Here is a 22,745-nt window from a genome sequence, read left to right as displayed (position 1 = left end):
CCTAATCATCACACAGCTGGTGCAAGAGTCCCCAGATCACATTTCATTAGCAACTGAGTGAGTTCAGCCTTATATATGTTGTGTCATGATGAAGCTATAAATCTTATTGCTCCATCAAATCCACCTACAGCAGGTAAGGACTGAAAATGTGACTGCAATCTCTGATTAGTGTTTTCATTAGCATAACTTTAAAAGACTAAAAGTGATATAATCATTAAGTCCTTTTGTTGTTGTTGTGAACCAAGTACTTAGGATAAGTAATTTACATAATTTGTTTAGAAGCTTTCAGAACCAAACTGAGCTGGAAATTTTAGTATCTTAAAGGAAAAAGTGGAATGGTTACTAGTTCTCATATTTTTACTTATGAATCCTTTTAGGTGGTTTATGTCTTCAAAAGGAAAGAAAGAGCAATGTTTCACTGTACCTTTCTAGAAGAAAAAGTTATGGATACTATTTTATGGATTAGATTTCTTTGATTAAAAATAATGTTGAAATAAGGTTGCTAGACATTGTACAGTATAGAGTTAAAATACGGAATTATATTAGGATTGTAGCCATCACATTTCATCTCAAATCTGTGTCTCTTTCAGAATTTTTTTTATATCTGCACAGTGGAGGCTGGTGTTTTGTAGTGACGTGACTTACAGCTCCACTGTAAGTTGACCCACATGCTCCACATGTTGTAGCATGTATTGTGCTTTTGTTACTGCTGTTTGTTGCTGCATTTCTTACTCTCTGACTTGCCAGGCACGTGGGTCTACTGAGGACTCAAGGTGTGGGTGTTTGTCTGCATAGGACAGATTGTGGGACTGGCATCTGTAAATATCATTACAGAAGGTGGTGTCTCTGAGAATTGGTGGATACCAGAATAAAAAACCCTCGTATTTTAACAGTTGTAAGCAGGAATTTAGATTCAAAAACTTCAAAGGGTTGAGACTGCTTTTTAGAAACTGCAAGAAGAGGTGACTGTAAAAAAATTGCTGATATTAGCTCTGGTCTTGCTTTGTAATTTATAGCAGCAGAGATTAGTTTCATCCCTTATGCTGAGCAAAAAATCTGCTATACCTCTTCCCCCCCCCCCCATTAATAAGAATCCACTTGGCAGATACTCAGAGCTGAGAAGTATATTTGGCATAAATCTTCAACTGCAAACGTAGAATGTCCACAGGGTAAAATTGAAGAGTTATACCCCATTCCATATAGTGGTTCTTGAGCACGCTCCTTTGTTATCATGTTACAGCAGAAAATGCAGGGGAGCAAGACTGCTTGCTGCTACCTGTTGGGTTTAGTCTGTGGGAAATGGAAATGTTTACAGTAAACAATTCCTGTGGGTTTCCATGCCCAGTGGTTTGAACAGGGAAAGTGTCGTGTAACCTCAGTGCTGTTATTCCAGTTAGAGCCCTCAGCCTGCATGTGGAAGTGTAGAACCAGATGACAACAAAACAGCTTTCTAAATTAAGGAGAGGGATGGTGTGGCTGGTAACTCTGCTTTCAGAAACAGGAAACGGCTGTCACCTGTCATGCTGTGGCTGACAACTCCTTTGGCAAGGACAACTAACCCCCATGTAGCAGACAGAGGTGCTGGCCCAGCTCTGCACACTCAGAGCCAAGCCAAAAAAAAAAAAAAGGTGGTATTTATTTAAAAAGAATAAAGAAGGTATTTCAGACTGCAGGTAGCCCTGGCACCAAGGGCCGTGGGAAGCAGGATTTGTGCTGGTATGTTGTTGTGATATTGTGTAACACAGACATTACTGAAAGTGGGAGCTTGAGACGGGGATAGGCAAAGTCTCTTGGCTTCCTTTCAAAACCCGTTTGGGTGGCTGGGATGTTTATCTGGAATGATATGGGCATGCACTGCACTTGCAGGCTACTTGATAGGAAGGAGGCAGATAATCAACTGAGCAGTCACAAGAGGAAGAAATAAATATAGAGTCTGATCAGAGGTCGGAGGAGAAAATTAGTGGGTTGCTGCTGTGGCGGGCAAAGGTACAAGGAAGATCTTCACAAAGCAAATGTAGTATGCTTGACCCATTGCCAGAGCAGAGGCTGGTGCAGATGGCATGGTGGGAGGTTGTGGTGCACACCTTGAGTAAGTGGGATCTGTGTCAAGTTCCTTTATTGTCTCTCTTGCACAGGATCTGCTGTATCTTTCATTCTCCTCATCAATTAAAATCTCAACCTGTCTAGCTCAGACACTTATGCACTGCAAAATAAGAAAATGCCAGAATCATAGTAAGTACTTGTATGTAACCTGCTGCCCTGTGCTTACAGGGCTCTTAATCACACAGTCACATCTCCTCTTTTTCCCTGTGCTGGGCCTTTCACAATGTCAATGCCTCAGCCAGCATGGGGGTGTCTATGTTCAGCATGCTCTGAGCCCTGCTTATTTTGTGAACCAGACAAACCTTGCATTGAAGTGATTAATTTTTTTTATCAGTTTTCCTATGGTGCTCTCCCTTCTGTGATCCTTGAAGACTGCTGGGATCAAACTAAATCTACTTTGACAGCTTTAGACTTTTTACATTAGTTTATCTTCCTGATAATGAGAAAAGTAAGGGAATATTGTGCCTGTGTTGCATATGGAGCTTTGACGTACACAGTTTGAAATCAAGATTGCTGGATAGTTTTGACTCAACTGATATGTAAAAAAACATTAGAATTCACTTAACAGTACTTTATATGATTGCAGCATAGCTCTACTGTCTTAATTGCCTTTGTGATCAGTACTTCCAAAATGCAACAAAATACCCCTGGTATCACAGACTGGAGTATCAGCTAGACACCACAGCCTAATGCCTGTGCAGCATCTGGCAGAGCTAGGGTGAGAGTTTAGTGGACCCAGTAGATACTGAGATGTGTGGTCTGTAGCATTACCCCTTTTCTTAAAAGAAAGATGTCATGAAAACTGGAACAGCTTTCTCCTTTGTTATGCTGTTCTCATTCTTCACAGGAATGCAGCCCATCAAGTGTAGTGAGTAAAACAAGGGATCTCTGTAAAGGGAATTTTGGGATCATACAAAGAGACTGTATCTGATTCAAAAAGAAAGGGGAATGAATGGCTTCTACACTTCTGGCCACTTCACAGCCTGAGTATACTTCTAATGCAACTTATCTTGATTTTAAATCTGAAGAACAGTTGTTTGAGATAATGTGTATTTTTAATTTCAATGTTCTTTTCTAAAGAATCATTTTAGATCTACTGTTTCTCAGCATAATTCGAAAATAAATGGTAACAGCATTAGCTGCAGATGAGGAGGCACATTTTGGTTGGGCATTCAGCTGACAGCAAAGGAAGGGTCAGTAGAGGAGTGTACTGCAGTTGCTAGATCTTCATAGCCTGCCACTATTGTCTGTTTTCTTCTGCTGTTTCACTTTTCTTTCCTCTGACATTTCTGGACTAGCTCCTGCTCCTTTCACTTTTTTTTTTTTTTCCCCTTCCCTGTTTTCTCCTTTCCATCCAGTCACATTTACTTCTTTTTCCCACCTGGTTCACACAGAAGGCATGAAGGTTCATGGAGCTGGATATGGCTGTCTTAAGAGAACTGTTTCTAGCTCTCAGGGGATGGTGCATGTACACCTCTTGCAGAAATGCAAATGTAGCATTTTGGAAACTAAGCTGATGCAAATTATATGTAACTACTCAAATGTTTAAATACTGGTGCAATTCAGATGGTGGGTGTAGCCTGAGAAAAGACTATATCTAATCCAAACATTAGACTATGTCTAATCCAGGTACCTGAATTAAAGTTCCACTTTAAAAAGATGGCAACTCTTTGCTACAACTGAGTGCTTGTGATCATCTTTTTTAGTGCAGACAAAAAAAATAAAAAAATCTTTCTTACTGAGATGACCCATTTTCACTGAAATATAAAGAGGAAAAAACCTAGAGATGTTTTGTTGGTTTTTTTCCTACACTGTGTATCTGCCAAATAGAGAAAGCTTAGCAAGTTTAAAAGAAAGACAAGACTAATAGTACAAAACATTAAGGAAAGACTGGAGTTACCTTAAATGCTCAATGTCCAGCAGAGGCAGTCTCACTACTGGGATCCTTCTATTTCTCATGTGTAAACCTTGAGCTAGGAGAACAAACTTTGCAAAACAGATTAGACTGAGATTGTCCCACATACAATTAATTTAATTCGGAGCTGATTCACTGTGGATCAGAAAATGTCCTAAGTATAGTGCTTCTTGGTATGTAAACAGGCTAGCTTGTTTTTAATTATTGTCCTCTCCTGTACCTAACTGTGTGGGAGCAGACATAGTTACAAAGGACCTTTAAAATTTTTGATTCTGCCAAGTTACAATGGTCTGAAAAACTGGTAGGCAGGGCTTGAGGGAACAACCACATGGTCTGCTTGGTTCTAGATCACAGCCTTTGGCCAACTGGTATGTTCAGTTTCCAGACTCTCTTAACTGTCAAAGGCAAAAATGCATAAATATCTGCAGTTTTCTTCCCAAGGCAAACTGTGGCTTGTGCCACTTCTTTGATTGAGCACTACTCCTGGCTCATCTCGTTCTTCTGGTCCAAAAGATGAGAGGTTTTACTGCTCACAGGGCTTGGGTGTGCCTTTCTCACTAACAGTTATGGCCTTCCAAAAGCAGACGAGTTTGTCTGATGATCCATGCCATATGCAGGATCTTGCCATAAGCTGATGTTGCCAGTCACTGAGGTGAAATCCAGCTTTTTCTTTGCATTTCTTTCTTCTTGCACCTGTAGCCCAAGGAACTGGATGTGTGAAAGTGGAACACCAGCTTGTGCTGGGAAGGAGTATTTTGTTAGTTGTGGACCCTGTCTGAAGCTCTCACCTGCTGCTTGTCCATCCACTCTCCATCATGCCTGCTCACTCCACTGAAAATCTTTTATTTACTCTTGCTGCTTTCCTTGCAGGTATTTGCCAGGACGTCTATGGGCCCTGCTCTGGAGTTTTGCCTCTAAGCAAAGCCTTGACTTGTAATTGACTCTAAAGCAAACTCACTTGCATGTGTGTCCCAGAACTACTGCTTGATTTTGTTGAAGATTCAAATTCCTGCCTTCTCCTGTCCTCATTAACTGCCAAAATTTTGCTTTTTAACATGGGAGATGCCATTCTTTTTTCCCCTGAAATAATATGGGGCTTCACTGTATGGATTCCTGAAACTGTAAAGGTAAAAAATTTTCTTTGCAAACTGACCTTTTTTTTTTTTCCCATTTAAATGCTAGCACCCAAAACAGCTTGGTCTCTTCTTTAACACCTTATTTAATTTAGTTTATAGTAAACTGGATTAACTCCTTGTATTTACATAAACATTAAATCTGCTAGAAGCTTAGACTGACGGTTTTTCTAGAACTAGGCTATGCAGTAATAATAAAAAATTAAATATGATTTTCTTGTTGCTCACATATTGACCTTTTTTTGCAACAATTTTGTTTTTCACAACTGAATAATTAGTAAAGCTGCATAAATCTCTTATGTAAACTTGAAAAGAAAAATATATATGGATGATTACTGGACCTGAAAAAAACAAATCTAAGAAAAAGTAATCAGACCATCCCCTCAGTGTTTGTGAGGGATCTCAACTATGTGTGCAGCAAATTAATATGAAAAAACACACCCATTACATCTTTCTGTGTAAAATAAAAGGAGGCTACACAAAATCCCAACATTGCAAGTAGCTGCAAACATTTCTTCAGTGAAATGGTCTTAGCTTCCATCACCATGCCTAGAGCAGCAGCAGCAGGGGGGAGGCAGTAAGCTGACATTAAAAATAGGTATGTCTATCTGTAACAAAAGCAAATTAAACTTTCTGTCTGGCTTGAGAAAACTTTCAGACTTGACAGGTGAAGGTTGAATCAATAAGCAATTAATCACATTCATCAGTTTTTGTATATCAAGGCAGTCACAGTAGGACAGTTGTTGGGGATTTTGTTTTTAAATAGCTTTGTTTATTTTAGTCAACAGCAGCATAGGAGTTCAGGCTCTGGACAGACATCTATGGAATTTAGCTGTCCTTTTGCAATTATAAAGCAATTTCAAGTGTGGAAATGTGGACTGTCTTGCACAAGGGACATTACTTAATAACTGTTACTAGTCTGCACTGCCTTGTTCTACATATGCTAAAGTGGGACAAGACTAATTAAGCAAGTAAACTGATTTTTAAATTACCCAGTAATTTGATTATGGGTGTTACACAACTTCATTCCACATAAATCCGAACAATCCCCTGGCAGGTTAAGGTGTGCACTCAGAAACATGTGATGGGCTCCTCACAGTACAAACTGCAACATATGACTTGGTTCAATTGTCTTTTATGAATCAAATGGCCCAGGAGATGTGCTTCACACATGCATTTTTCACTGATTTAAATTGTGTTGTGATATTTGGTTTCAATGGATTCAATATTCATAGCTGAGATTAGAAATAGACCCTGGTAGTACAATCATGCTAACACACTTCTGCTTGCATGCTTCAGTTAAAAAAGAAATGAGATGTACAACTAGACTGGCCCTTGTTTAATCAGGGGATGTTGATTTCTGTGTGCCCTCAATTTGTCAGTGTTACATCCCTCTTAATTGCTTCTTGCTGTGCTACTAGAGGCATTGTTCTAAGGCCTAGAATATCAACACTTCAATTTCTTCAACCAGAAGCCGTGTTTCATTATCAGCTGCTAAAATTATTTGATAAATAGCATTCCTGTGTAGAAAACACAGGAGCTGGAACTGTAATCTAGTCCCAGCAATGCAGCCAGTGGCACAGATAAAATTACTGCCTCCTACATTATCTGCTTCCTAGGATATTAGGGTGCTACTACTTCTCTCTAAACAACCTTTCTTAACTTGAATTGCAGACAATGGTGTAATCTAACTTGGCTTCCTTTCCCCACCTTCAAAAAAACCCAATGAATCAAAATCCTGCCAAAAAAAACTGATTCCCTTATTATGATAATAGTTTTAACTACCAGTTTACAAAATCAGAAGAAATTGGTTTTTCAGACACAGTCTATTTGGAAATGAAAGCACTGTAGTATCTAACATGCATGATGTCTTAGACTGAAGTATGAAATCAGTACATGTGTACTTTGGTGACAGAAAGTACCTTTTCTTTATTGAATTAGTATTTTGTTTGAGACAACAGAAGAATGTATTAAAAAAACCACATTTGTTAACAGGCCAAGAAAGAGCTTCAGCAAAACAGTTATAAATCAGTAGCAAGACATTCTTGGCTCAGATCTTGTTTTAGGTATTTCCTCAAGACCTTGTTTCTGTGACTGTATATGACAGTGGTAGATTATTTTATAAAAGGGCATATCAGACATATCCTCACATTATACCAGAACAATAGCAATTAATTTTAAGTGCTTATGAAAGAATAACAGAACTGTATTGACCACATGGTCTTCTTATACCTATTTTTTTGGATGCTTGGCAGGTGCCATTATAACTTGTGATCTTTAGAAGGATTTTAATCTAAAAAACCAAACCAAAAAACCCAAAAATTAACAAACCCCCAACCAACATCACACGAACAATACTGCCAAGACTGAAGAGATCTAGAACTAACTGCTGAAACTCATCTGGCAGAAAGGGCTGGAATCACACCAGACACTCATGAGGATACATTTCTTGTCAGCAGAACTGCTGATTAGAAAGCAAGAAAGTCTGCTGTGAGATAGGGTCCTTCACTGTTAGAAGTGCTTTGCCATTTCTATAGAGCCATTAGATTTCTGAAGAAAGGAGTTAGACTGAGTAATCTCTTTCCAGAAGCATTTTCTCGTGGAGGACTGCCAATTGGGACAAGCAGCTTCCCAGACGGAGAGGTACAGGGCTACCAAGGACTACAGGGATCTGGGCATTCCCGCAGGTAAGTCTCTGTGTGGCCATTGTACACCTCCATCAGCGTTGTGCACACTGTCAGCTAATGGCCATGGCCGAGGAAGAAGAAAAAAGAAAATAAACCACATTAGAGGAATTAGAAAAAACTCTCTCTGATACAGCTGAACAGTTCTACTAAAACGAGCATTTACCTTCTTCAGTCAAAAACATGCGAGTATGAATTGTCTGTGTTCTCAGTCAAGAATGCTCCCTCCACTTAACACAGGAACTAAACTTCACCATTGAAGAACTCTTAAAAACTATTTCCTTCAGATTTTTTTTCCTAAACACAAAAATTTCAATTCCAGACTAAAACCTCTTGTGTTGCAAGAGTAATGTGCCTGTAGTATGCCTAAATAATGAGGTATGTTAACTTGTTTTATGTGAATTACAAAGACATAGATCACACCTTAATTCTGGTTAGAAGGGTGCTCAAGATGTCTGCAGAGTAGCTGCTGCCTGAAACCTGGGCCAGCTACGAGGAAAGGGCTCAGGCTACTGAGAATTTTAAAGCTGTATGGCCTTCGGGAAATAGCTACTCTAGCAATTACATTTTGCTTTCACAAAGTAATGTAAGGTTTGTTTTTACATACATATTTTCACCTAAAAAACTCTGAGTGTACCACTGAAGCCTCCTTCTTACAGGTACAGTAGTTAGTGGTCTGCCCCCCACTCTAAACCTCCTGCAGAAATAGAAGCATTACCTTATTGAGGACAGGCTTTGTGGAGAGAACATCATAAATTGCAGGTAGGGAGAGATTCTGCAAGAAAATAATACACTGATATTTAGGGGCATTACCTGTTAATGTAAATGCTGAGAACTAACTTTTTTACACCTCAAATAACAAGATACAGCTTTAAAAATACAAGATACCCATAACACTTTGATATCAGAAGAATCAAGGCTGCAAAAATTTGACCAGACCAGATCTTAGTACAGCATGGCACACTTAAGTTTGTTTGCTGTCCCAGCGTGTGTATTTGAATTTCACTGGTAAAACTACTCTAAAAACACCAAAAGTCTTTCTCAAGGTATCTCTGGGTGTACCCTCCTGCATATGCAGCTGCTGAAGATCCTTTCAGGAAACTCACCTAGGAAAAGAAAGCCCGAAACAAACAAACCAACTAACCAAACCAAAAAGAATCCTGAAAACCCAATCCTCCCTAAAATCACCAGCAAAACCCAAACCAAAAAACAAAACAATACCCAAAAAACCCCAAACAAATAAACAAAAAACCCACAAACTTTCCCCATGTAAAAAGCCAGCTTCTTCCAACCCAGAAGCAGAGACAAGTTACCACAAAATCATCAGCCACTTGTGTCATTATAGCTGTGCTTGAAAATAACCCGAATGCTTCTGGCTGTGTAAGGTCAGTACTGCAACCTGGGAATTTCAGAGCAGCAGGATATGAGGTATTTGGAGGATGTTTACCTCTTGTGTTGTCTGGTTCAGGCATTTCATTGCAGGTCCTCTACGATTATCTAGCACCAGTGGAGGCTTCCAGCGATCATAGTTGGTTTCTAACACGTACCACGTGCCCTTCTTGATATCAAGGCTGGAAAAGAGGTTTAAGTTTGTGTTTTGCTTCTCTAAGTATATAGTAAGTACACATATACAGTATATACTATACACAGATGCATTATTTTTTTAGGCTTGCTGTGGTATTTTTCAATGATGGTAAAGAAGTCAGTTCTTGTGCAACAGAAGTCACAAGAAACAGAGCACACAATTATTGGTGGAACCTGTCCTCTTCTGGAAGGCTGAGTCAGGTGTCAGGTCAAGCATACTCACTCCCAGATATCCAGAGCAGCTGTCCTGGATCGAGTTATCACACACCCTTCTCCAGAATTTTTTCCACCCAGAATAAAGTAAGCTGGAGCCAGCAGTCTTGTTTTTGCCAGTCTGTCTTTGGCATCCTGGTAACTGTGGGTAAGAAAATGTTGGACTATTAAATGCTGTAAATGGTTCAAGTACTGAAGAGCAAGTTTCACAGACCCAGGAAAAGTTTTGGTAGTTAAGCTTTTCTTCCCTTTTCACGCACAAATGAGGAGACAGACTCAGGATAAAGGAACACATTTAAGTAAAGCTTCTCATCTCATTTTGTTCTTAAAGTATGATTAGAGGTGCTCTCTGCACTTTCTCTACACTTAACACATGAGTAAAATGATGATATACTGTATCACATTCCACTGAATTGATTTATTGCATAACAGCTTTGTTTCTGCTCACTTCCTACAATGTACTAGTACTGTTGGATGTGCTTTGATGCAGAATGCTGTTACGCATTTAGATTGCCAACAGGCTCATCAGGAAAAAAGAAATCTGAGAAAAAATATTTGAGGAATCGTGTAACGCTTTGCCTCCTGCACCAGGGTACCAGCAACACCAGAACTATTTAAAGTGAAGATCACTAGGAAGATATCTGTATCACTGGATATTAAGCATACATCTACAGTATTCATGCTAGTTGAATGCAAAGCGGATTAAAGATGGATAATATTTAGAGGGAAAAGGAATACCTTGTAGCATTCTCTAATACAGTTCTTGTAAGAAAGCCCATCCACATACCATCTCTTCTACCAAGAAACCATTCAAAGATTCCTGCAAAATATCAGAATAATTTGTTTTCAGACAGTTCACTCATGTTATTCTAACTTTCACAGCTGGTTTTAAAATAAGCTGCGTTTTATCTAACGCATCTGCAATCTTTTTTCACCACTTCTGTGCTTATTTATTAAGGTAACTGGTTTGCCCAAGGTCTGGAAAACTTGTGCAGAAATAATGAAAGAAATGAGCATTACTCACCCACATAACCACCATCAAGACTGAAACGCTCATTCATTGTCAGAGTGAACAAGTTCTGAAAAGCATTAAACAAGCCAACCTTCAGCCACTGCCAGCCCACGAGTACCAGTAATAAACAAGAGGCAGCACTGCAATTCAGATGTCAGCTGAGCTTCTTGTTTGTTAGACTTTCCCCCTTCGAGTAATAGACTGCAAGATCAAGCTCATGTAGAAAAGAACCTAATTTATCAGTGCTTGAATAAGTATAAATGAGTTTTTTGACCTGGCAGACAATCAGCAAGGCATGCTTTGATGCTAAGCAAGTCAAGCCTGTGGCCATTTTTGTCTCTTGGTCTGTGTTGGATTGCTGAATTAGCAGTTTTCCTTTCCCTGCTATATTTCACCTTCTTCTCAGACCTCTGAGTACTATTCTAGTTGGAAGGCAGATTTTTAAGTCCCAGTGCTAAGCACACCCTGATATGTTACTGCTGTTTGCATGGGCATGCAGCTGCACACACTGCAGTCCATGGTAACTGGAACACACAATTCAAGCTCAGATCTCAGTCTTCTCCAACTAATGTTTCAGACAAAAACTGAATTCAGCTACCCCAGATTTCAGATGCTTATTAAATGAAAACCCAACCAAAAAATCTTAAAATGCAGGACTGCCTTTTCCAGTAAGGACTGGAGAAAGTCTGCTGTTTCCCCTCTGGGATCACAGCATTAGCTATTAGCCAGCAGGAAACTCTAACCACTTGTTCAACACTTCGTATTCACTCCTGTTAATATTCAAAATTCAATGCTGTTTTTAAGAACTGTCCAAACAGAAACATTTTATTTAAGCAATCTCACAAGGAAGGGTGCAGCATTTTCTTTCTTTTATCTGTCTTCAAGTAGCTATGCTGTGCACCAGAACAACTTAGAGATCATTTACTGGAAAAAAGGCACAGCATGAAAGCAGAAAAATTTAAATATTAAAGGAAAGTCTGAAGCTTTGTAACAAATTGACAAGGCTCCATCCCCATACTTACTGGTTTGACTCCAGACACCATGCCTATGTATCCTGCAAAATTTGTGGACTTGAACACTGTTTTGTTGTTTCTCTGAAAGTCCAAGAGCACCACTAAAGGCTTCAGTTCCCGAGTTAATGTCCAGGAATTATTTTTAACATCCCACCTGCAGGAGACAGTACAGCATTTGAAATTTCCATCAGTAGTTTTCAAAGCTTCCCTTCACAGCATGCAGACATCCTGTGTGTGATGCCTGTCCTCTGATCCGACTCACGTCAGGCAAGATCACTGCTCTGTAGTTACCTGAGCAGCACCAGCAAGGAACAACTAAGAAGTCTAAATGCACAGGCTGGCAGTGAAAAGAACTAAGTTTTGTTTGAACCAAGAGCGTATCTATTGCTCAGGATTAAACAGCACCACCTTCACAGCTGGTTTGTTTTGAACACATAACTTTGTTCTCTAACTGCTGGCAAAGGGAGCCACACGTACTGCCTGTGACACCAAACCTCGAATTCTTATTTTTCAAAGGCAGAAAAGAAACCATGTGCTACTGGATTTGCTCCACATGAAGAGAAGTACCAATTCTTGTTTGTAAAATAAGCCAGACCAGTTTGTAGGCAAAAGGTTGATACAGAGCAGTTAGCAGACCGTTAAACTCTCTGCAAATAATCCAGACTCTGGAAGCAGCTTTGAAAGTTTGCTTAATTTTCAGGAAGCATTTCTGGCAAGTCAGGGAAGTCCAACACAAGCCAAACCAAGGGACAGGTGGAGTCACAGTAGACAATGGCTGAGTTTTTAATAGGTAGGTAAGAACTTTAATAAAGATGAGCATTTAAATTCCAATTGTGTATTGAGCATCATCTGGATGAATGATGTTACAAAATATACTGGGGTAATAGAAGCAAATGCTGAACTACCTGATGAGGGGCATGAAAAGAGAACTAATGAGTGCTGGGCAACAAACTACAGAGTTTGTATGGAAATGAAGGATGATGGGAAGTGTCAGTGGAGCACAGTAACTGGGGGGAGGACTGGGGAAGAAATCATTAAAATGGCATGCCCCAATCCAATCCAATATGCAATTTCACTGCATATATTAAAATGGATGCTTTGCCCCATCATGTAAAGAGCAAGATCTACTGTGCCTCAGAGATCAAGTTACATGGCCTGTTTTTTGGTTTGACAGTTTGAACTGGAGCTGAATAAAAAATTAAGCAGCAAAACGCAGCTGTTCTTGATGCACTTGGGGCAGTTTGACTTAAGATCAGGAAAACATCCTGATCTTTTCATTTCAGCATTTTTTCACAACACACAATGGAGAATTACTTGTCACAGCCTTACAGACATCCAAAGAAGACTCAAAGAATGTATGTAGCTGTTGAAAGCTCAGCTTGCTTTTTGTCTGGGTTTAAAAAAAAAAAGTCACAAGTTTAAACACTTACCCTAGGAAGAGTCCAAAATCCAGGTTTCTGGCATGGTACAGTTTCCCTATACAACAATAAAAAATTAAATATAATTTTCCAAAGAAATAGACAAATTTCAGCTTAAAAACCCAAGAAATGAGTAAGCAGTCAAATACAAGAGAAAGTCTTCAAGGAAAATAGCATTCTCTACTTGCCCTTTTCATAATCCCAATATAATGATGGGTTTTTATTTGTCAGAGAAGTGTTTTACCATAACTGAAATCAAGTAATCCTGCAAACTGCTATCCATCTCAGCCTCTAATCTTTCCACATAATCTTAATGTAATGGCAACACCTTGAGCTTCCTCTAAAAGTGAGATGTTTGCAAACCCTCTGAGAATCCCTTAGAAACTTCCTAAGTTGGAACAGGTGCAGACAAGGGCTGCAGAACTAAGTAGGAGAATGAAAGAATCTCTTTTCTTAGAAGAGATTGTCCATTTTTTCTACCAGCATACACATGCAATATCTAAAAACTAGATGCAAAATCCTGCATAGAACTGGGAAAATTTCAGGTGTATTGCTGGTGTTTCTTTGTCCTACAAAAACAAATACCACCTCTTAAAAAAACCCCAACACCCCAATCACAAAAAAACTCACCATCCAATAAAACCAAACCCAAACTATCTTTGAAAGTATTTTTGTCCTTTTTTTTAAACCCAAGATACTTATGAACTCTTATTCCCTTTCTCAAGGAATACCTTCAATTATCAGTCCTTTGGCATTATTATTACCTTTTAGTCTCTTTATCAGACCTTATTGCCTGCAGTTGAGGAGGACTGTGTGTGCATAACTGAGGTGGACCCTCTTCTATATAAAACTGTTAATTATTTTGGATTACATTACCTGTTTTATCTTCTGCCACTATTGATGTACATACAGTAAAAATTTCATAAAAAATGTTAAAAATAACAATTTCCCCTAAAAAAAAAGAAACAAAGTTCAGTAGTTTGAATCTTGCCATGAACAGAAAAAAAAGGTTAGAAAAAAAAGCATAGTGCAAAGTTCAAAATTCTGTAATATTTCTGTTAAACATTTCAATTTAAATCTCCTTTGATCTTTAAAATTACTGGTTCAGCAAAATCAAGAGCTTCCTAAAAAGCAAACAGAGGGGTCAGAATCCCCTGACCCTCTGCTTTACCATGCACAAAGCTGACAGTCATTGCTACTTCCTCCTCTGAAAATTCCAAAACAAGCTATAAAATTCACTTTAAAGAAGAAAGGTGCTATATGCACCACTACTGCCACATAAGAGCTGCTGCTAGCAGCAGGTGTGCTGCTCCTGTATGAGGGAAGCAGTGCAAACAGGCAGTGGTCCATCTCTGTCTCAGTTCTGGAAGAACTCAGTGCCTACTCCTCACCTGGAATGGTATTCTTTTGCAGGAGTTACAGAGGGAAGGCAGAAGGACATGGCAAGGACCACAAGGGAAAGAAAGCACAGCAGAAGCTGAGCCTTGACTTCTTTCAATGTCAACAGCAGACACACAGCAGAGTGCAAAACCAACAAGAATAAAGGATTCCCTCAAATTTTGGTGCACAGGAGCTGAAACTTGCTCCACTTCCCAAAAACTAGGAGTGAGAACTTACACCTCTACAGAACAGTCCCAGCCTGATAAAAGGCTGATGCGATTTATTCCATTCTCCTCTAAAACACTGTTTTCGTTTAGTGTGAAGTGTAATTTATTGCTTTAACTAGTTAATTAATGATTTGTTAAAGTCACAGATGGCTACAACTAACAGCATATTAGTAAACACACTAATTTTAAATGAGTCTGTATTCCAAGCTTTCCACTATATTAATAAAGTGTTGCAAACTGTTACCCAAAGGAATCCCAGATGAATTTGCAATCCCTTGGAGCTCTTCATTGAAAGGATAAGGAAGTGTAGCAGTCAGATGAGCCTGAAAGGAAAAGACTTTTTTGTATGATGTATGTTTAAATTAACAGTATTTTTTACATACAACAAATGTCTCCTCAAGAGGCACACTTTTCTGCCAACTGTTAAGTGTTTAATTTTTCTACAGCCTGTAGAATTTGAGGATGTTTGCAGAGTACTTGGAAGACAAGTACACACTTAAGGGAAGTAAAACTCCTACTTACTAAAACAGTGACGTGAGCAATGGACATGAGCACAGCCTCTCTGAGCAGCAACAGACAGAAAAGTGAAGTGGGACTTGTGTATATTAAAAGCTCAACTGCAATGGAGCTCAATCTGTGTGTTTATGGGCATCCCTGACTTTCACCCATTGGCATGGCAACCTGTAAAAGCTGCATTTATGTCCACTCCACTCAGGCACACAGGGATATGCTGTAACTAAGATGGGGTAGAGATCTGACCTTTTGCTGTCTCTAACCCTACACTGCTTTCCCCTGTTCTGTGCCAAAGCATACTCTAATCAGAATCAAATTCATTTTTAAGGTGAGGCCTGGTCAAAGTTGTCCCTGTAACCAAACCAGACATTTATTACAATTTTCAAAACCTGATTTTACTCTACTCTTTAAAAGAAGTGGAACATGGCAAAAAAATTTCAGTCAAGTGTTTTGCTACAGTAACCAAGGCTGTTGCATATTTGTCTAGTGTTATTAATCCAAACTTGAAAAGGCTTCAGGAAAAATTAGAGGAGGAAGAGACCTGCATTTTTTGTTTGATGGTTTCAGTCAGAGTAGACAACAAGGCAAAATTTCAGAGTGACAGTTTGAAATAGTATTTCTCTTCTGTTCCGGAAATGGAATTAAGAACTTGTAAATTAATAACTTTGAAAGTTCTTAATTGCCAGATTCAGAAGCATTCTAGTTGTGTAGTCAGAGCATACAGTAATTAAATAATTAAGCTGAAAATACTTACTATTTTGTTATCCACTATGTCAACAACTTTGCCACTAGGGAAGAAGGTATTTGCGATATCTTTAATATTCTGGACCACAGTCTTCAGCTAAAAAGAACAAGGGCTTTTGTTGAATAGAAGATCTTAAGCATAAGAACTGCAGGAATACTAACAGAACTCCTTGACAGACTTTTGAAAAAAAAAAGACTTTGTTGAGAAAAATACATATTTAAATAAAGTGCTAAATGCTACCTTCTTGGTGAGACAAATAACCCTAAGTCCCCACTAGAATCACTCTTCAAGCTTTGTTCAAGTAACTTTATTGATTAATTCCAATGTGTCCTTCTGCCAGAAATAACAAATTACAGGAAAACCATCCTCATCTTCTGCTCCTTTGAACACTTTTTGATACTCTGCACTCTTCTACTTTTCAGAATGTTAATTTCAAGCTCTTTGCTTAAGCACTGATGTTACTGAAGACAAAAACACTCAATAAACTTCTTCAGAAAGCACATGCTATCGATCTGCAATACGTAAATGTCGCAAATAAGAGCTCCCCTCCATGTGATCTAACTCCAAAGTACACAAGAGATAAAACTCTTCAGAATTTAAGGCGAAACCTGAAGCTTCCAACACCTTTTAGAATAAATATTAGCATGTAAGAATTTGTCTGGCTTTCACAGTGGAAAGGCAAAGTCAAGGGATAGAGAAAAAAAAAGCCCTAGACTTATTTGAGAAATTAAAAATTACTGAACTCAACTTTCATCTATCTTCACCACAGCTGTTCTAAGCAGTTTGAAATAGGCTCAAATATTAAAAAAAATTATTTGTGCTATGTAAACACCAGTGCTACAACCAGCATTCCTGAAAAGGGCAGGAAGCTCTTAATTTCCCCCTTGCCATTTCATCATCTCCCACAGCATTTTGAGAGAAGTAGGGAGGTGCAGAGAAGAGATGCTGCCTCAGTTTCACTTCAGTTTACCAAGGCTGTTCCTCTGGTGTATTACTCCCTCTTCATTGTGCACCACCTCATGACTAAGGAGATTTGATAAATTGAATGGCACACACTTGTTTATGCCACACTGGTTTTTACAACTCTATACCCCAAACTCTATATACAACTCTATACTCTATATACTCTATACTCTATATACAACTCTATACCCCAAGCGTCTCTACACTTGATGCTGCTAGCTTAAGTGTTAAACAGAAAAAAATTTACCCAAGCAATTATTTTGAACTGGAATAATATTAGAAAAGTCAACAGGAAATATTATCCCTTTCAGATACTTTTTGCACAGGTATTCCTTTAAAAACTTTTCTCAAAACAAAAGGCTATGTGCTAGTTTTGTATCTGCTAAGCTTCAGAGCAGCTCTGCATTTCTTACCTCTGTCTTTTTGTCGCGCATCAAGTCATCCCACCTTCTGCTGGGAGGTAAATCGAGATTTATGACATAGGTGGGTATATTACCTTTGAACCTGAGAGAAAAACACCAGAGATCAAATTCAAAGAAGACTCTGAAAAAACATTTGACAAAATAGGTGCTTCCCACCTGTTACTAGCATTTTTTAGACCTGCAACAGGAACAAGTTTCAATGAAAAAACCCTGTTCAGACTTGCAAATCACAATTTGCTAGACAAGTTGAATCAGATTACTTACGTTGGTCCTGAAGGAGGGTACATTTTACTCCTACACTCTTCTCCATACTGCAAAGACAATGAAATATTACTATTTAGCTTCCTTGTTAAAATACCATAATTCTAGTAGACTTAGTTTTGAATTCAACCTTTAGGACTTGTCAGTTAATTCAAAGTCTTGGGACTTTGGAAAGAGGAAGATAGAGGAGGAGGGACCAGCAGCAACTTCCCCATGTTGTCTGACAGACCTCTAGACAACTTGTCTAATAGTAGTCCAGGGCAAGCACAAGGGTATGATAAATATACAAACTATATATTTTTACTCCATGTGATTTAATGCACTTCAAAAGCATATTCTTTATAAATTTCAGGAATCTCAGATCTCAGTATGGACCAGTCTGTTTTGTTTGTCCAATTCATAATCCCATTTTATAGTGTCATTCCTAATTATGTTTAGTGTTAAGCTGCACTGTACAGCTGGAGCGGGAAAAGCATAATGAACCTTGGGCAATCCCTCAGCTGGTGGAATGAGCTGGGGATTCAGTGTGGAGAAGTGCTGCTGAAGTGGTGCTAAACATTACATGGGGTGCAATTCAGGAATCTAACTAAAAATATACCTTCATTCATGGGAGCATGGCTAGTTACAAATGAAAGTTTGAGAAGTATTTTAGATGCACTCAAAGTGAATGCAAGGTTGTTTTTCTATCAATTACATAAAGCATGCATATAAATATAATAAACATATGCATATACATGCCACAATTGTAATTCCATGTTCTACCCAGTGACATACAAGCAAATGCCTACTGGCCACCCACACTTGTGCTTCAAGCCACTTGACAGCAGGCCAGGTTTGGTCCCAAAACTATGTGAGAAGTTCAGTAAGCTCCTTAGAGTATTATATATCTCACTAAGAAAAAGGAAAGGTACATGTGCTGTTCTGGAAGCCCACAGAAAAGCCCCCAAAGCACAACTGTTTGGGAGAGAGAACACAAACAAAATATGGAGTGATCCTTCCACCACCACTTCCCTTCCTCCCCACCCTTGATTTCCAATATTTATTAGGCTGTATTAATTAGATTACTAGTGTGTCCTTGAAATGCATTCTGGTTCCAGTGAAAAGTGTGACAACATCTTCAGCACCTACGTAACTGGGACAAAGAAGTTAACTCATGTCAATGTTCTCTTTGGGCTAATCTCATTATCTGTTTTTAATGCATTAGTATAGAAAACACAATGTCTTACACAATGCCATGGACTTGAAACACCAGCTGAATCTGTTACTACTGGAAACAGCAATTCTAAATTGGGATTGATTTCTTTGTATTATAATTTTATCTCTTTCTACTGTTTCCTGTTGGTGGGAGAAAGCATGAGACAAATTTTGCTTTTCCAACACATGAGGTGAAGGTATAGGACCGGCAGCTTTGTGCTTCCTAGATTTCACTGCAGTGCAGTTAACAGCTTTTGCACAGCTGGAACAAAAAGTCAAACACAAAAGGCCATTTAATTCTCAAAGCAAGAAAGCGTCAAAACAAGGAGGGTAGGAGGGATGTCAGATGACTAATTAGGCAACAAAAGTCAGAGGATTTGTGCAAAGCCAGACAAATACTTAACAGTATTGACGCAACTGTCTTGTGCAATTTTCCATCCTGCAATTATAAAATCCATCAGAAAGAACTGACATTACATATACATCCTACTTCAATGGATGTACAGATTTGGACCTTCAGGAAATACCTCAAATGAAATATGTTTCCTGACAGATAAAGCTTCTAACAAAAAGTTATCCAAAGTGGATCAGAATTCAGCTGCTCTGCCAGTAGAGCCCATGCTCACAGAGGAAACAGTGGCACCTGTGCAAAACTGATTTCAGAGGATTTTAAGCTGAAGGTGCTAAACGTTATGTCACTCCTGGCACCTTCCCCATAGATTTTAATCCTGTATCTGCACCTATTTTTATCTTCCCAGTGCTCTGCAGCCTAAGCTACAAAAAAAGGGTGAGGAATGCAACAGATAAAGGGATAGAGAACAGAGAAAATGTTCCCTCCTTACGTGTGCTATTTTTAGATTTCTAACTTGCCTATGTATAAAGCAAGGTAAAGAAGTCAGTAATTCCTAAAATAACCTGTACATCTTTCAAAACTGATTGAAGTATCTGAAGAAATTAGAGATAATATTAACTGTTTCTTTAGGTTAACTATTACATCATAGAATCACAGAATATCCTGAGTTAGAAGGTACCCACAAAGGATCAAGTCTAACTCCTGGCCCTACATGGGAGAAGTCCAAAAGCCACGCCCTGTGCCTGAGAACATGTCCAAATGCATCTTGATCTCTGACAGGCAGTGCCCCACCAGCCTCGGTGAAAAACCTTTCCCTAAAATCCAGTTTAAACCTCCCCTGACACACCTTCAGGCCATTCCCTCAGGTCCTGTCACTGATGAGCAACAAGAAGAGATCAGTGCCTGCCCTGTGCTTCCCCTTGTGAGGAGCTGTAGACTGCAATGAGGTCTCCCCTCAGTGTCTTCTCCAACGAGAACAAACCAAGTGACAGCTCTATGTATGGCTTCCCCTGGCACATAGGCAGAAGCTTAAAAAGATGTCAAGACAACCAGAAAACTAGAAGTGGGGTGTTGTTTTTTTTTTTTTTTTACACACAGTTCTAACAAGGAACAAAAAAAATTGTTATTCTTTGCAACCAACTAAAGATTATGTGCAAAGCTTTCTGAGAAGGTTAAAATAAAAGACACATAAAGAATTTTCTGGCAGCAGCAGAAAAAACATCAAGCACTTTTTATAACCAGCGTAAAACAAGCAGCTGTGAAGTTACTATTGTGGTCAGTGGGATTCTCCTCTCTGCACAGGCTTGGCACTGGAAGAACAACACTGGAAGAATAAATGCTGCCCAAGAAAACCAGGAACATCCTCCTAGCGTGACTGAATCACCTTCAGTTTCCAATGTGACAAGCCAGAGGTCATCCCCTAGAAAAAGCTATTGAAAGTTGGACCCAACAGCAGATTACCACGATAAATGTGCTTTTCCAACACACACTAAGAGCAATACAGCTCTTCTTGAATGGTGATTTAATGCTCCCTTTGTTTTGCTCTTTAAAATCTATTCTTACCAGTAGGTTGCATGTTTTGATTATCTTACATACTGCCAACTTTGAAATGGAGATGTGTGTAATGACACAAAAACAGACATGTGACAGCACAGGATCGAAACATTAACAGGAAGATAACACAGTGGAGGAGAAGTAGAATGTGGTATGGAGAAAGATGGAAATAAAAAGTGGAAGTAGCACAGAAGATTTATATTTTAACTGATTGTATAAAAGTAAAGTGGAATAGAAACCAAATAACTAGCAAGCTGTTGAGATGAATTGGGTGAACTGTAAAAAAATATCAAGTAGTAACAGTTATTATTGACTGGAGTACAGAAAATTAATGCACAGTTTAATGACTGCTGAGTAAATATTTTGACACCTAGCCTGATTTCATGAATATGAAATAGACTGAATGTAGCTTGTTCAGTCTAAGGAATACCACCACTTCCTTTATTTCTTTATTTTTCACGTAGACCCTTTCTGGCATTCGTCCTTAATATTTATGTATTTTACATTTTTTACCTTCCTAGTCAAAGCAAATAGAAAACTACCTCTTTGAGCTATTAAATATAATTCCATATTTTCAGTCAATCTGTTGTATTTAGCATCTTTTGGTCTACAAACTCTGTGCTCTAACACATTTTCCTCTCTGCTCCTGTTCCCTCATGGGATAATGCCAATGCTATTGTGCTGCAGGAGTCCCAATGCTGTTCAGCCTTCTGAACACAGAGGTTACGAGTACTCTTGCAGGAGAAGAAACAGTGACAAGACAACCACTGCAGTTTGGACAAAAAAGTGAGTAGGGTTAAGGGGGCCTCAATAGAAGCTTCTCCAGCATGTGATGCAACCCTGCATCTCAAACAAAAATAAAATATCCAAGCCTAATATTTGGCTGCAGAGCAGACAACCTGCAGCCTGGATACACAGAGGATGTTATGCAAGTGCAAAGGTGTACCAAGAGAAATTAAATGCTCATCAAGCTCTAATGCTACTACTGTGCTGACACCTGGTACTTTCGCCTACGACTCCATACTCCAGGATACTTTTGGCTAAAATTCTGAAGGTGTTTTAAGCTGCAGATAGCTTATAGCATTAGGAAGCTGCACTTGGCCAGCAGGATGGGACTGGAAGAAGGGAAGAGAGGGGAGAGAGAGAAGCCAAATCTTGTGTCATTAAAAGACACTAAGGGAACACTGGCCCTCCAAATGTCCACAGTAACTTCCTGCAGTTCTCCCTTTTCACAAAACCCATAATAATTTTCCCGAAATCAATGCAGTTTGCTAAAAAAAAAAAAAAACCACCAAAAAACTTGGAACAAACTAAAGAATAGAAAAGGTAGTATATTCCTAAAATATTTAAAAATAGATTGCAAAAAATTTTTTGAAACCCAGAGATATTTAAAACGTGTTCTCTTCAAAGAGGACGAATAAATTCAGGAACTTCAAGAGACGAAAGAATGCCTTGCTGCTTCAGGAATACACCAGGAAACAAGAGCAACTGCTTACACGCCCAGGAGATGGAAGCCAGCCTGCTCCAAACGACTTCCCCAAAGCCTTCCCAGCTTCCCAATTCCACCAAAAGTTAAATATTTCACTTGTTCAATTAAAAAAACCCAGACGGCCGAAAGAGCAAGAGACGACACACCAGGTCCACCTGCTCTACGCTCCTCCCCTCGGGTGAAACACAGCCCACACACTCAGCAGATTCAGAACCCTGCGCTTTTTCAGCAAGCCCCTCTTAACTTTCCTTCTGGAAATCGCTGCTGCGGTGTAACAGGGCGACACTGACATTGCAGACGAGCACGAAACCCGAGCTGAGGAGCGAGCAAGGGACTTGTACACCACCGCCGCGCACAGCCCCTCCCGCCGCAGGAGCGCTGCCGGGCTCGGGCGCATCCACAGCGGGCATTCAGAGCCTCGCCTCCCGCCTCGGCAAGGGCAGCGGCCGCATGCCCCCGCCGGCCCCGCAGCCATCCGCTCCCGCCGCCCCGCCCGTCCCCCGCCAGGCTCACCGGGTCCGGCGCCCAGGCAGGCTGCGCCAGGACGAGCAGCGCCAGCAGCGCCCGGCC

At 39.5% G+C, this 22,745-nt stretch overlaps 1 protein-coding gene and 1 long non-coding RNA gene across 2 annotated transcripts; one reads left to right on the top strand and one right to left on the bottom strand.

Annotated features, from left to right (window-relative positions):
- The first annotated feature begins 57 nt into the window (after window positions 1–57).
- LOC120498012 lies at window positions 58–5,139 on the top strand. Its single transcript, XR_005626611.1, has 4 exons — window positions 58–133; window positions 591–654; window positions 2,136–2,232; window positions 4,889–5,139. It is a non-coding gene; the product is annotated as an uncharacterized LOC120498012 (long non-coding RNA).
- A 1,893-nt stretch (window positions 5,140–7,032) lies between these two features.
- Window positions 7,033–22,640, bottom strand: ASAH1 (N-acylsphingosine amidohydrolase 1). The gene is made up of 14 exons (XM_039700156.1): window positions 22,424–22,640; window positions 17,590–17,636; window positions 17,317–17,407; window positions 15,950–16,036; window positions 14,927–15,005; window positions 13,952–14,026; window positions 13,088–13,133; window positions 11,667–11,811; window positions 10,657–10,711; window positions 10,371–10,452; window positions 9,643–9,774; window positions 9,283–9,406; window positions 8,554–8,610; window positions 7,033–7,892 (listed from the first exon to the last, which is right to left on the bottom strand). Exons 1-14 carry the CDS (start codon window positions 22,583–22,585, stop codon window positions 7,803–7,805), a joined length of 1,272 nt encoding a protein of 423 aa, XP_039556090.1. The 5' UTR covers window positions 22,586–22,640; the 3' UTR covers window positions 7,033–7,802.
- Window positions 22,641–22,745: the final 105 nt, after the last annotated feature.

Source organism: Passer montanus, unplaced genomic scaffold, assembly GCF_014805655.1.
Source record: "Passer montanus isolate IOZ18808 unplaced genomic scaffold, ASM1480565v1 scaffold14, whole genome shotgun sequence".
NCBI classification, from domain to species: Eukaryota; Metazoa; Chordata; class Aves; order Passeriformes; family Passeridae; genus Passer; species Passer montanus.
This window is presented reverse-complemented; position numbering and strand designations above follow the sequence as displayed.

Bases quoted from the DNA above. Each gene is read 5' to 3' on its own strand.
- ASAH1 (XM_039700156.1), bottom strand. From the start codon at position 22,585: ATGCCCGCTGTGGATGCGCCCGAGCCCGGCAGCGCTCCTGCGGCGGGA. The intron at 17,408-17,589 runs GTAAGTAATCTG...TTTTTCTCTCAG, and splicing joins TACCCTCCTTCAGGACCAAC to GTTCAAAGGTAATATACCCA. The intron at 13,134-13,951 runs GTAATGTAATCC...ATTGTTGTATAG, and splicing joins AGTGGCAGAAGATAAAACAG to GGAAACTGTACCATGCCAGA.